The 13,338-nt window shown below is 45.1% G+C and overlaps 6 protein-coding genes across 6 annotated transcripts; 4 read left to right on the top strand and 2 right to left on the bottom strand.

The window, feature by feature from the left end:
• The first annotated feature begins 15 nt into the window (after window positions 1-15).
• On the top strand, window positions 16-2,412 carry C8Q69DRAFT_326598 (proline-rich protein). The gene is made up of 2 exons (XM_028627425.1): window positions 16-1,047; window positions 1,109-2,412. Exons 1-2 carry the CDS (start codon window positions 287-289, stop codon window positions 2,319-2,321), a joined length of 1,974 nt encoding a protein of 657 aa, XP_028483169.1. The 5' UTR covers window positions 16-286; the 3' UTR covers window positions 2,322-2,412.
• Window positions 2,412-4,082, bottom strand: C8Q69DRAFT_326592 (putative mercuric reductase). The gene is made up of 3 exons (XM_028627424.1): window positions 3,120-4,082; window positions 2,743-3,036; window positions 2,412-2,655 (listed from the first exon to the last, which is right to left on the bottom strand). The coding sequence occupies exons 1-3, from the start codon at window positions 3,933-3,935 to the stop codon at window positions 2,503-2,505; spliced, it is 1,263 nt and encodes a 420-aa protein (XP_028483168.1). The 5' UTR covers window positions 3,936-4,082; the 3' UTR covers window positions 2,412-2,502.
• Window positions 4,083-5,376: 1,294 nt separating this feature from the next.
• On the top strand, window positions 5,377-6,888 carry C8Q69DRAFT_446307 (hypothetical protein; the record flags this gene model as incomplete). Its single annotated transcript, XM_028629121.1, has 3 exons — window positions 5,377-5,441; window positions 5,477-5,802; window positions 5,870-6,888. 3 exons carry the CDS (start codon window positions 5,377-5,379, stop codon window positions 6,886-6,888), a joined length of 1,410 nt encoding a protein of 469 aa, XP_028483167.1.
• A 924-nt stretch (window positions 6,889-7,812) lies between these two features.
• On the bottom strand, window positions 7,813-8,585 carry C8Q69DRAFT_522996 (hypothetical protein; the record flags this gene model as incomplete). Its single annotated transcript, XM_028633559.1, has 3 exons — window positions 7,813-8,310; window positions 8,370-8,428; window positions 8,498-8,585. The coding sequence occupies 3 exons, from the start codon at window positions 8,583-8,585 to the stop codon at window positions 7,813-7,815; spliced, it is 645 nt and encodes a 214-aa protein (XP_028483166.1).
• Window positions 8,586-10,222: 1,637 nt separating this feature from the next.
• Window positions 10,223-11,173, top strand: C8Q69DRAFT_473883 (hypothetical protein). Its single transcript, XM_028631079.1, has 2 exons — window positions 10,223-10,676; window positions 10,723-11,173. Exons 1-2 carry the CDS (start codon window positions 10,324-10,326, stop codon window positions 10,862-10,864), a joined length of 495 nt encoding a protein of 164 aa, XP_028483165.1. The 5' UTR covers window positions 10,223-10,323; the 3' UTR covers window positions 10,865-11,173.
• On the top strand, window positions 10,951-12,431 carry C8Q69DRAFT_326573 (kinase-like domain-containing protein). Its single transcript, XM_028627423.1, has 3 exons — window positions 10,951-11,974; window positions 12,023-12,219; window positions 12,268-12,431. The coding sequence occupies exons 1-2, from the start codon at window positions 11,220-11,222 to the stop codon at window positions 12,120-12,122; spliced, it is 855 nt and encodes a 284-aa protein (XP_028483164.1). The 5' UTR covers window positions 10,951-11,219; the 3' UTR covers window positions 12,123-12,219; window positions 12,268-12,431.
• The last annotated feature ends 907 nt before the right edge of the window (window positions 12,432-13,338 follow it).

The raw sequence follows: 13,338 nt of genomic DNA, 5'->3' as shown, positions 1-13,338 counted from the left end.
TCAGTTGAGAAACTGGGTTTGGTTATGAGGGGTTGCACGCCGTGGAAAGGGCCTTTAATTACTCGTTTCTCCTCTGATGTCTCCTGGTCGATTTGATCGATGAGCTTACCGTTCGCAAATCCCTCTATTCTCAACTCTTGACTTTCTTTGATTTATTTTAGTATTCTATACTTAGGCACTGGTTGAGCGCTGGGCGTCTTCGACATTCAACAACGAGCTGGGCTCTATTACTTTTATATCAGATACAATACCACTGACGAATTATCTTAATCTAATTATATTCGAGATGTCTCCAGCGGCACAGTTTCAACTGTTTCCTCCTTCTTCACCAAAGAGGAGCGGTACCGATCCCTTCCTCAGGGCCAGTCGAAGACGAAAGGAAGAAGAAAAGCCTCACAGTCCTGTTTCTTCAGAGGAAATCAAAGCATCAAAGGATACAGAAGCTGTACTTCTTCGAATAATAGAGGAAACGAATTCTATACAGCCACCGCAGAGGGTTCATCTGAAGTCGTCGACGTCTCCTGCTAAAGCACCTGAGCCATCGCTACCATCTAAGCCCGCTGAACCCGATCGTGGCTTTGGAGGTCCGAAGAGCCATTCTGAAAAGAAGACATCGCCGGAGTCGTATACTGCAAAGTCAAGCTCCACCACATTGGTCGCGGGCAGTGTTGGGGTTTCTCAGCACAGGACAACCTCACCTCAATCGGATTCGAGGTCTCCAGAATCTCCTTTTGTTCCGATAAGATCCATATTTCCACGCTACAATCCCGATTTGCCTCTATCCGAGCAAAATTACTATCCGGTGGATATCGAACCGGTTAATGCATCTCGGGGACAAGACAGACTCGCGGTATCGCAACCCGCAGAGATTGACTTTGTCCTCGGTCCAAAAACTGTGCCAGCAAGCGTGATGAACTTTCCCGATGATGCCCTTGACAATGCGACTATTCATTACTCTTCCGCAGAAGACCTTGAGGTTCTCTGGGAAATTGCCAATGGGCAAAAGCCTCAAAATAGGGCTGGGACCTTCAATCTTCGGGTGACACGGTGAGTTAAGATTCAGTACACCACCGAACTACAGAAGAACAGGACCTGACGTGCTTCATAGGATTGACCCAGCCACATTTACATTCGGTGACCCGCACGTGCCATTTTATGCAATGCAGACGTTCTCTACAAACGAATTAGCAATTACGAGGACGTATCCTCGCAAGCCTAATAAGAGCGTGCCCGTCATGATGCTTAATTTGGAAGATCGAAACCGTCGCCAGCCACCTAACGATGGCCTCCTGACGCTGATATTCTCAAGGTTAGCAGCAATGCTTGCTGTTGATCAGGCGGCAGAGCTCAGCAGACAAAACCGTTTAGCACCTACGGAGGCTGTTGAGGTAGAAACGGATGCCATTAGACGAGCAGTTGCTCATGAATCATGCCGATTGGTATGGAATAATAACCAGAAGCGGTATGAACTGCGTCATCCGGCTCTCGCAAAACGAAAGATTGCAGCCCTTGTCGGCCATGATGGGATCCCACTGTCTCCCGTCCAAACTAGGGATCCGGGAACGCTTCATATTACTGTTTATAGACCATCAGAAGATGGTAGCGGTACGCGACAGCCTCCAATAATCGTGGTTACAAATCCAGTCTCCGACAGTGCTGTTGAAGCAGCCCATCTTGCTGCTTCGCCTCGAACATCCACTCTTCCTCTCACAGACGTTGATGACCCTTTGGCGTCTCTTGACTTTGGCACAATGACCCTGTCCATTTCTGCTGGATTGATAGCAGCCACCATTCCGTCCCTATATGCTGTGGATTCCTTGGTCGCAGCGATCCTTGCTGTAGCTGTCTCCGACGAAGCTACTAATCACATGCTAGCTGATATGGAGCTCTACGGATCGGATCAACGTCCTCAGAGACGCTCCATAATGTCATCAGCTAGCAGCGATACTAGATATACGGGTAAATTTTTTACCACGCTTGCTGAGAGGGATGATGCCAGGGACAAGACAGATCCGGTATCACCAATCAAGTCGACTAAGACAAAAGGGAAAGACAACGATCGCCGCTCTTCCAGATTCTGGGGTCGTTCAAAATCAAAGAAGAAACAGATCGTCGTTGATGAGATCGACTTGGAGAAGTATGGACGATATGGCAAGGGTTCCTCGAGAGAGGGAGAGAAGTTGCCCGGTCCAACACGTGCAGTTTTGCGGTTCCTATTCTGGAGCCTGGGCCTCGTTATCAAAGGCTTAACTGTGACAGCAAAGATGCTCGCCTGGCTCCTGGTAAATATTACGAGATGCGTCACGAGTGAGAAATTCTGAGCATGTATCCTTCGCAAGGTGTTGGTGTTGAAGCTGTACAACGATAGTGGTCTTCTTGGTGGCTAACACCCAGCAGTTTTGACAAGCGGATCAATAGTTCAGTTGTTCTCAGGGAGTTGAATATAGTCAATGTAATATCAAATAAGGTACACTAGAAAAAGCCAAATCTATGATTTCGATCTCAGTTCTCATTAGCTCCTGTGTCCGAGGGGTCATCATATGGCTTCACGCCAAAGAGACGCCAGCACTGTGCACTTCTAAGTGCAGGATCCTTGGTGCTAGTTGAAAAGGTCATTTCAGTTGAGCCATCATTAAGATAAGCAACTTTCTTCTTCTTTTATATTTCGGCCATGGTCAGCTGGAGACATCTTATAAAGTGTAGTGAGAAAAAGCAAATACGAGAAGAAGGTATGTTACTGACCAAACCTAGAGTCACCTCCGTCAATCCTTCCCACCACTGGGCGTGGTAATCTTGGAGCTTTTGCCCCTTAATCGCACGGACGATGTTCTTCGACACAAACTGGCCTTGCTCCACTGCGGATCGGCCATTCTTGATCGGTGCATCTGTTACGTCGCCAATAGCGAAGATATTTCTGTAAGTCGGGTCTGCGATTTGGAGCGTAGGGAGCACTTTTATATGCCCTGATGGTGAGATCGAGGAAGGAGAGATCTCTGTGAGAAGATTGGAAGAAGGCTTCTGGCCGACACATTTAATCTGTATATCTAAATTAGTCGCCTACTTCGTACTCTTTTGCGGTATATCTTAACTGCAAAGATGGCAAGATAAGAATGACATACCAAGCAATCGCAGGTGATCTTCTTGCCTGACTTAAGGACCACATCACCAGTAGCATCGTCAATTTCCTGCAGTCTCTCCTCGAGCAAAATATTAACTCCAAGTTTTCCTAGCTCAGTAGCAGCAAGCTTCTGCAGCTTGGGACCAAATGTATTCAATAGAACGGGTCTTGAATGGACCAATGTAACGTTCGTCTCAGGGAACGTAGCCTTTGCGTCTCCAGCGATCTCGACTCCTGCGGCACCACCTCCAATGACAACAACGTCTTTCGCTGCCTTCAACCGTTCCTGTTGATTCCTAAATACCTGAATCGCATCTTCTTTACTCTCTTTCCCCAGTCGCGATGGAGCCCCAGCTTCCGCGCCTGTTGCGAAAATCAAATATGCGTATTTGATCTTCTCTCCCGAGGCAAGTTCGATAGAACCACCTTTTTCTTGTGCCTCGATTTTACAAACCCGACCTCGTACCCATTCATATGACCCCTTAGGTGCTCCCGTGAGGTACGGGCCGTAAGGTATCAACGCCTTATGCTCGTGACCACTCACAACGCAGAACCGGGGGAACACCCATGTGAATTGGAAATGGGAATTCTTTTCAATAATAACAACACGATAGCCGGTTGGGACAGCATTTGCAAGATCCCTGGCAGCTTGGTAACCGGCAAAAGAGGCGCCGATAATCACGATATTTTGTGCATCAGGATCAGCACGGTAGGTCAGGCGGTGACGGAGCGCGGAAAGAAACAGGTTCAGACGGCTGAAGGAAGTGCTGAACGCCACGCAGATAGTCTTAGCTATGAGGAAGATTTGCGAAATCATGGCTGGTAGCTGCTTCGCATGAGTGAATCAATAAAATCTTCGCGGAGTCAAGACTGGATCCAACGGATATGGATGCGGTTCATTTATGGGAAAGTGTCCTGGTTGTGGAAGACAGAGTTGACATGAATGAATATCGGTTATTATTTAGGCCCCAGTGATTCTGAATCCAATCTCGCATTTAATCCTCGTTGCTAGCTCCGAAAGCGGCCGAATCACACCCATGCAACCGCAAGCTCTCTCGGTCATCTGTCGGATTTCAGTGCAAATCGGCCGAATATAGGTTTTTATGTTCAGATGATTCGTTTAGTGACTCGTTCAGCAGAAGCTAGGTCAGATGCGACCCTTTTAAGGACAGATGAATGTTGTCAAAAGATCGTGCGGTCTTCGATCCCTCGGATTTACATGTATCATTTCCTTATCTGATCGCCGAGACCCACGCTTCTGGTGGGTTATCTTATCTGATCATCGGAATCTCCGCGGAATCTCCGCGCGTGTGACCCCGTGGACGCGTTCCTGTGATGCAGACTGTCAGAGACAGCAATTAGCTTATGCCTAAGCTTCTTTCTCTATTCACTAGATAATTATTTTAACTATTATTCCTTACAATTACCTAACAGCTTGCAGTGTTAAAGTGCTAACGCCTCACACTCAGATTGAAGAGGCTCTTCGGAGTGCGACTGAAGATCCGAGAGTGTTGGGCTCGGAGGCTTAGCTTTTGCAATCTTTCCACAAGGAAATTAAGTTAGCTTCTGCGTTGCGGATACAGTCCAATGGAAAATGGATCATGGAGATGGCAGGGGTGTCCGCTTTATCTGGAACGACGACATAATATCTCGCTAGGCACCGAACTTCTGAGAGCTGAGTTTTCGCAGTCAACAACAAGGGCAGTTAAAGAAACCCCTTATTCCCGTCTCATAGACCTCAACACAACACTCGGTTATACATCTTGCTTAGCAGCAAATGGGAGAAAGGCAGCAGTTGATAATAAACGATAGTGAGCGAATAATCCGCCGGACCGGGTTTATATGACCCAAGGTGACTATCGGACTCTCCTCCCTCGGGATCGATGCCCTCAACGGAGTTTAACCTCCAACTCGGTTACTTTGGTGGGTGTCTTGATGCTTTTGTAAATTAAGCGAGTATAGAGTGATACTGTTCTGTCATCTCGCGATGACAGGTTAATGTATCATCAACCGGACTTGACGCAATCATGACTATGATAGAGCTAAGATGGTGGGTGAAATTTCAAACAGATATAATCTGTTGGCATAGCCGCTCGACGAAAAATGAAAAGCTAGGTATTAACTATCAGGAGCAAGCTGCGGATAGTCCAGCATAACATTTAGTTATCGTCGTTATCGCCACAATAAAATATTAGTATTCCTTCATACTTCTTTTCATTCTGCTCAGAGATGGATATCCAGCCAGGAGTAGCCATTAGATGCTGTGTATCCTGTGGACTCAGTGTTGGGTGGAGACCAGCTTGGGTCCAGACGTTTCGAGCAAGTAAGTGACCCAAAAGGCATCTATACTTCAATCAGTACCGCTGCCTCTGAAATATGGCGAGACCGGTCTTTAACCCGCACATATATAGTATACGTGGCCTCGGACGGGATTCGACTCTCCGGCATCGCTTTCAACGAGAACTATCGCAAACGCTTCGTACTTCCTGTCGAAGAAACTGCGCGGTGGGATACCATCTGTCACGGTGGATTCATCCACCTATGGCCGACACCGGATGACATCGAACAAAACGCATTCCTATTCCATGAGGCTTGTTGGAACCTTCTGATGGAGCATTTTGGGCCAGGGGAACTTCGTCTGGACCGGCTTTTTGAGGTTTGTCCCGTGCTCCTAAAGATGCGTAGTACGTGATGACTTCCCTTGATTGGCCTATATTAAGATTCTCTATGAATGCTGAGGAATCTCGATAGATGTATCTCGTTTTCATTGCAGAAAGCCTGATCCATGCGACGTTCCGACCATCGAGGACGTCGTGCAGTCTACAACTGTCATCCAGAAACCAAAGCAAAGAGTAGCTAATAGTCTGTATGGAACCCAAAGTACCATGGCAGACCCTCTGGGAATACTTCCATTTGAGATCCGAGAGGAGATAGCAACGTACTTATCAACAGCGGAGATGTTTAACCTCCGTCTTGCTTCGCGAGCAATGCTCGATATATTTGCAAGTCAGACTTTTTGGAAGACTCGGTTCTATGTAAACCAAGATTGTGGTTTTCTAGGTTATTTACTCACTGATCCCACAAAGAGAAAATCTTGTCCGACTGTGGATTGGCGGCTTCTCTACCGCGCCGCTGATAAGATCCCGGTTCACGTCGATCAACTCAGAATTAGAAAGGAAATTTGGGATGTGAACCAGTGGCTAAAAACCACCGCGACTATGAAATCCACCGCAGAAGACCATAGAGTTATGACTTTTGAGGAAGAGCGAACCCGTCGTTGGGAGTGGAAGGTGGTACAAGGAGCTATATTTCCTGACGATGAAACTATCGTTTCCAAAACCTACCGTTACCTGGAGGCATCGTATAAGCAAACCATCTCTATCCCACAATGCCTTACAGGGATCAGGGCGTCTATTCTGCACGAGAGAGACAGAACGTATATAACAGGTATGGATCTCATCCGTGAGGATAACTCAATGATAAGCGTTGGATATAAACTTCCAGGCGAGCATGTTATGCTAGCTATTCGGTCTTTAAGAGGCTTTGAAGTTGCTGTAGGCAGTGGAGGCATCCGCGCACTGAAACCTATAACGACTCCCAACTCCTCGCAATGGCTGGGAAGCCCCACAGATTTCGATCCAAGATGGCACCTGCAGTGCGATAGGGCTTGTATAACCAGTCGACTGGTATCAGATGTGGAGATAGATGCGCTTGAGTTTACGTTTGATGTCAGTCTGTTTAACCCTGTCTTCATCTTCTCCTACCCCTGAATCTGACTTGCCATCATGTCTTGCGCTCTCATATGTAGCTGACGACTTCCAATAGCAATATAAAATGATCAGCATAGCGATAGGAAAAAGGGTATCGATTGCCGAGAAAAAAAGTCTACAGGATGATTTCAGGCAGAACGCCCTGTGGTATCCCCATATCCCTCCACCAAATCTATGCTTGAATGAGGGGTCCTTTATGGGAGAAGATCCATTAATTTCTGGATATCAGCCGGCATACTGGACTCTGTTTGGTGGTTCTGACGGTCATGAACTCGCGTATTTGACCGCAATATCCGTTGATATGCTTTCCTACCGGATGAAATTCTTTTACCAGGACGGACAACTTCCATGTGTCACGTTTCGTCTTGGTTATAATCCATCTGGTTTTATCGATGAGTATCTTATCGAAAAAGAGTCTATGTTTTTTATTGATGGACCAGGTGGAGAAAGGATTGATTCGCTTCAGGTTGCTGTCCAAGTCCCTACTAGTGATCAAAACCCTCATCATCGCTTTAAGCAGGGTGTACCACTTCGTTACAAGGTATATGAAATTCTATCCATACGCATGGACAAGATTTGCCTCTCCTTGAATACTAACTGAGCCCTGTATAATAGATTTCTACGAATCGCGGGCGGTCCCTTTCCTTGAAGGACCCAAGGAAGTACGGAGAACAATATGAACAGACACTACAGACGCTATCATATGAGCGTTTAGACCCCGCGCCGGGTACAACTGTTGTTGGATTTTATGCAGTTCAGGTAAGCATTAATAAGATAATCCCTTCTTCTACAAGCTAAGTGTTTCAAAGCTAAGCACGAATATCAGAATTACGAGAATGAAATTCTTAGTCTCGGAGTCATATCAGTCGCAATAGAAGGCTAGGAGCCATATCTCGATCATTCATTTGTTTTCCCCATCATAACTTAACGATAATCCCTCACCAGAAGCTGAAGTATGCGTTCGATCGTGTTAGCGTCGTGTTCAATGTTTAGACCTCGAGCCGGTCCATAAGGGACGAGGGCTGTGCCATTTATTGGGAGCTGGTAAAAGCGAGCCAAATTCCCAATGCCCACAATTCCGAACATGATTTGTATGTTGCCCTGATCGTTTCGAGCCCCCAGCATATAGTCTTCCAATTGGTCGCGGGTACTATCCCAAATTCTCGGATCATCTTCGAGAGAGCTGCGCTTGTTCTCGACGAAAAGGAATTTTGCCATTATATAGTTCCTCACGTTTGCAACGACTACGTTGGATCTATAGTCCCAGTCTTGGTGTGGCCTGGATTGGGCTTCGATCCCAAAGCAATCGAGATCGTTGAAATAGTAGCGCAAAATGTTGATCCACAGCTGATCCACAGCATCCTCCCGGGTCATCAGGTTGACATTATCCAGATATTGGCGAATGACTTGCCTGTTGAAATACTGTAACAGATTGGATCAATATGTATTAGTCTGAGATTGTGATATCCGAGCATACTTACGGTCATCTTGGCTGATTCCCAGCAGGGCGGTCTCGTCGAATTAGAATGGTAGCACAATGCTATACCTCTGTCAGCCTCTGTCAAGCACCAAATGGACGTAGAATGCGCATTAAGCTCTTTCTACTTACTCAAGAAGATATCAACGATTGTAGCTAAAGCCAGAAGAGTCTTGAGCTGAATATCTGGCGATACAACTACAGCAGGTAATAAATACATCTTGATATTCACCTCTATGAAAGCCAGACAAAGGACCTATTCACTTATTGTCTCTTCAGAAAGTCTTTGTCCTTCTCTTTGTGAATAACTACTTGGGGTCATTTGTTGTCGGAGCCTGCCTACAGGCAGGCCTTTCTGTCGGGTTTCTCCCACGCCTTTCTCGATATTCATCTCTATGAAAGCCAAACAAAGGCTCTATTCACTTATTGTCTCTTCAGAAGATCTTTGTCCTTCTCTTTGTGAATAACTATTTGGGTCATTTGTAGTCGGAGCCTGCCTACAGGCAGGCCTTTCTGTCGGGTTTCTCCCACGCCTTTCTAGCTTCACCCACAGAGATAAAGAAGCTGGGCTAGTTGCTAGAAAATTCAAGCTCAGCGAGCTTTACTCTAGATTTGGTTGAATACTGCCAGTAAAGGAGATCTTAACAAGCGAATGTGCGCTGAGACGCAAGCTATTTTTTCTTTCAAGAACCACGACCAACGTAATAACAAAGATATTTCAATTTTAACAACTGTTTCTCACTGTTTCCTCCGATTGATTCCTATTTGAAGGATTATAAAGCATATTATAGGCTATCTAGAGACTTCTGGTAATCTAGCAGGTCTTAAAAGATGATATTGTTAGCGTGTAGCCACTTATTAGCCACCTGAAACTGTTTTAGATAGCTCTTCGTTTGGAAGCTAGAAGAATCAGGGACGGGGATGAGACGTTTTGTCTAAGAACGGGTATAAAGATGCGGCTAACGTTACTTATCAGATTAGAAGTTCGTTTCTTTCAATTACCTCAGAAGAATAGGAGATTTTTACCTCTGTCCTGAATGTAGACAGATATTATATTGTTGATAAGAAAGTCGATTCATTCTAGCCTTAACAGAAAACTGATAAAGAGCTTAAATACACGTACGTTATTATAAACTTTAGACCATGCTTAGTATAAAGCTGTAGGTAGGAGACATAGAGCCATAAAACAGCGATAGCGATGCCACCACAATGTAAAGTTAAATGAAGACGTTGGGTAGGTTGAAATGGGAGCATTATTGTCACAGGGTCTATCTAACGATTTATGCTCCTATTCAGTAAAAAACAAAGAAAAGGAAACTAAATTCTTTGGATTTCTGTTGATTCTTTTGCGTACCCCGAGGAATTATGATATATTTTGTCGAGTTGCATACGTTGTCGGATCCCTTTACCCTTTGTATAGCCTCCATAGTTTCCGCACCCTTGCAGATAATGTCTTAGACACTTTTGAGTCTCGACTCAACCCGACGCCAGATGCTTTTATGAAAAATAGAAAGATTTCATTGTTATTTCTGATCTTTCCCGCCCTCTCGCTTCTTTTATCGTTTTATTTATTTCTAAGCTTTCCATATTTATATAGAACACATATCCCTGATCAATATGCATGCCGGTAGGGGTGAAAACCAGTCTCTATTCTCACATAGGTTAATAATGTTATCGCTATTAAAATTTATTGCATTTACATTATTATCAAAACTGTTATAGACAGGAGTTTCTTAAGATCATTACTTCACATGGAGAAATAATTAGGACACTAATTTACTAATTTCTTGCTATTGTGTCATGTGATAGATATGTTTGACACTAGAATGAGGGGTAATCTATATTGTCTCAGGCACTATCTATATAGCAATCCTGGACTTCACAGACATAAGGCTTCACGGAATAAATGAGGACGTTCCATTCTTCATTCCCTTTTCTCTTGGTCAAATATCTAAAAAATGGCACCTCTAACTGCAACTCAAGCTCGAGAGGATACCCGAGTGGTGGAGAAAATTAGGGTCGTCGTACATACTGGACACGCTCTGGACCAGTCGGATAATCACTGGTCAATATACCTCCTTCTTCAGGATGAGGGCTCTGTGCGAGTCAATATGGCGACAGAGTACGAGGAGATAGAGGGACGACTTGAATGGTCCAATTTACAATATCTGCTCACAAATTCAGCCTTGCATTACTGGGATTATCCAGCTGTCCAACCCATCCAAGTTCTACATGTGGCTAGATCTATTTACGATCGTAATCGCCATCGATATTGCTTCTCCGGCGGAGGATCTGGCTGCCGATTCTGGGTGTGAGTATTCTCCTTTAATTTTGCGATTTTGCTGATGGCGCTATAGTCGTGTTGTTATATATGATCTTGAAGACCAAGGATATATTGGTTCAGGAACTTCCAATAACCTCTGGGGATTTCTTCAGTATCTTTATCGCCCTGGGAAAGATCCTCTGCAGATAAATTGGGTTGAAGGTGAATTCTATTAGCTAGGTACCTATTAGGGAGAGATGCAGTCTAGGTTTGCGCCCGTCGGGCTTTTTATATTGCAAACACAAGCGGAGATCAGCATTTAGGGACTCTGAGCTTTGCTTTTTCATTTCAACATGCAAAGTTTTAAGAAATTTGCTTTACATCTCTTGCTATCTGCCTCCTAGACTCTAGTAAGTTACCGTATCCTAAAGAGTCCCTTGTTGGTAATAAGAAAATCAGTCGGATTATATTTTATCCATGTCACATGACTAAGTATGCCACCTCACTCGCCTAACTGGTCGGTCGACCTTGCAAGTTTCCCTATGGTATCATTGATCGTTTTGTTGTTTTCTCTCTGTGTATAATCTAGCAATGTCTTCCCATGAATTTTCAAATCCCACATTGATACATCTTTGCCGTTCTTGTCCTGAATCTCAGTTTATAGGAGGTTCAAAGTATGGCAATCGTGTTATCAAAATATCCGATGATTTAGTCGTGAAGTTCGGCCCTGGTGTCTCCTCCCACGAGGCGATGAACCAAATGAAAGCTCTAGAATTAGTGGATTCTAGTATTGTTCAAGTTCCCAGGGTGCACCGTTTTTTCACTGACAACTCGGGCTGGGGATACATCTTAATGGACTACATAGAAGGAAGAATGATCGATTCCGTTAGTGAACACCATGTCGAGATAATCGCAAACATTCTACGGCATTTCCGTTCTATTACCAGAAATCTCCCTGGTAGCTTAAGCGGCGGTCCCTCTACTGGCATCCTTTGGCCCGATACGAATGATTTAACCATCACAAATGTCTCGCAAATCGAAGAGTGGTTTAATAGCCGACTCTTTGAAGGCCAAGGCCAGGTTACTTTTCAACCTTGCGACCTAGTGCTTTGTCATTTAGACATTGCGCCAAGGAATATTATTTGGAAAGACGACAATAGTATTTGCCTATTAGACTGGGCGTCTGCAGGATTTTACCCGCGAATACTTGAACACATTAGTCAGTGCATTAAAGAGGAGGCCTTTAATACCAGGGTTCTGCATGCCATGGATCCAATTTCTAAGCTTGAGATGGAGCAAAAAGAGAGAATCTGCCAAGCGATCTATAATAATCAGAAATTCCTGTTGTAAGTCTCGTGCAGTTATCGTGAAAAATAGTGCTAAAAGTGAAGCAGTCGTCGAATCGATCCTGATGAAGAAGCCCTGTACAAGGGACCGAGTGACCGTATCTTTCCTCTACCTCCACCTCCGACTATCGGATTGCTTCAAATATAAGGCCGATCCAGTTGATTAGCTACAGTATCTTCCGAGTCAGTTAGAATATGAAGAACCCTTGGCTGAGCATGACCACCAAGTTATCTATCTCGACAAGGTTGTGCTATCTGGGATGATTTAAGCGATCAATTGCTAAGAGTTCAAGGGGTTTGAATTATACGTGTTCTTTATTTTATCTATTCCAGCCTGTGGTCTTCAATCGGAAGAGAAGCATGTAGAAAGTGCCCCCAGCACCTTCCCTTCTTGAGCGAATAGTCTATAGCAAGAACTACTTTATGAACTATGGATAATAAGAGGAGCTTATCGGGATGAGGAGCGCGACCTGCTACTGGAGGAGCAGCACGGGATTTTCTTCGGACGGCGAGTTTGGTGTCGCGATTCTCAATTGCAGGGTGGTTTGATTTCTCGCAGGTGATACTTGGAGATTCTACGGAGCGTTTGAATGGATCTCGATCGTCTGGATTTCATCACCATGCTAAGAAAAGGAGGAGAATGAAGGCGAATAGCGACAATGATGGTTGGCCGGGAAGAAGCCGCAGAATTGTTTTTCGCAAAAGGCTATGCACAATATTAATGTTCCAAAAGCCTGACAACCGGAATACTTGAATTAATGACTACTACAAACAGCGAGTAGCTCCAGGTCGGGAAAGGAATTAGATAGAGCCAGAGCAGAGTCAGCGATGTTGTCCACTTCGAGGAAATTTCACATAAGCGCCCCGTTTGAGACTGGAAATGTGATGTAAAGAACAAGCACTCAGAAATTCCCAGGAAGGAAACATGGGACATGCGAAGCGCGCATAGACATGACTTTTCGTTTTTCACTTAGCCATTGATCCGTGCGGGTCATGTTTGGGCATGATAATAATGTATACTTGTGGCTGGAAACCTGGGGCAAGACTTCCAGCATCACCACAACAAGCTGCGGGAAGACGCGGCGCGAAACACCTCTGCTGACGAGTGTGAGCCATTGACAAAGATATTAGCGGGTTCTAATACCAGAAATACTAGACGAGACAGACTTTCTTTTCCTTCCTGTGCGGGCTCGGGAGGCTGACAGATTCCAGGATGCCATACCGAGAGCGACGGATCTTCATCGAACGAGGCACGCAGTGTGATTCCACCGCGTCAGATCTTTCCTGAATCGCGAGCGGTCACAAATTTTCCGGAGAACTTAAGCCTTTTTCGAGCGCGTGGTAAACCGGGCTTATGCCAGTGA

Source organism: Paecilomyces variotii (assembly GCF_004022145.1).
Source record: "Paecilomyces variotii strain CBS 101075 chromosome Unknown C8Q69scaffold_9, whole genome shotgun sequence".
NCBI classification, from domain to species: Eukaryota; Fungi; Ascomycota; class Eurotiomycetes; order Eurotiales; family Thermoascaceae; genus Paecilomyces; species Paecilomyces variotii.
Note: the sequence above shows the minus strand (reverse complement) of the source record. Positions and strands in the feature narration are given on the sequence as shown.

Coding starts and splice junctions, on each gene's coding strand:
- C8Q69DRAFT_473883 (XM_028631079.1), top strand. CDS start 10,324: ATGGCACCTCTAACTGCAACTCAAGCTCGAGAGGATACCCGAGTGGTG. Junction 10,677..10,722: donor TCTGGCTGCCGATTCTGGGT/GTGAGTATTCTC, acceptor ATGGCGCTATAG/TCGTGTTGTTATATATGATC.
- C8Q69DRAFT_326598 (XM_028627425.1), top strand. CDS start 287: ATGTCTCCAGCGGCACAGTTTCAACTGTTTCCTCCTTCTTCACCAAAG. Junction 1,048..1,108: donor TTCAATCTTCGGGTGACACG/GTGAGTTAAGAT, acceptor CGTGCTTCATAG/GATTGACCCAGCCACATTTA.
- C8Q69DRAFT_326573 (XM_028627423.1), top strand. CDS start 11,220: ATGTCTTCCCATGAATTTTCAAATCCCACATTGATACATCTTTGCCGT. Junction 11,975..12,022: donor AATAATCAGAAATTCCTGTT/GTAAGTCTCGTG, acceptor AAAGTGAAGCAG/TCGTCGAATCGATCCTGATG.
- C8Q69DRAFT_326592 (XM_028627424.1), bottom strand. CDS start 3,935: ATGATTTCGCAAATCTTCCTCATAGCTAAGACTATCTGCGTGGCGTTC. Junction 3,037..3,119: donor AGATCACCTGCGATTGCTTG/GTATGTCATTCT, acceptor TTAGATATACAG/ATTAAATGTGTCGGCCAGAA. Junction 2,656..2,742: donor CGGAGGTGACTCTAGGTTTG/GTCAGTAACATA, acceptor GAAATATAAAAG/AAGAAGAAAGTTGCTTATCT.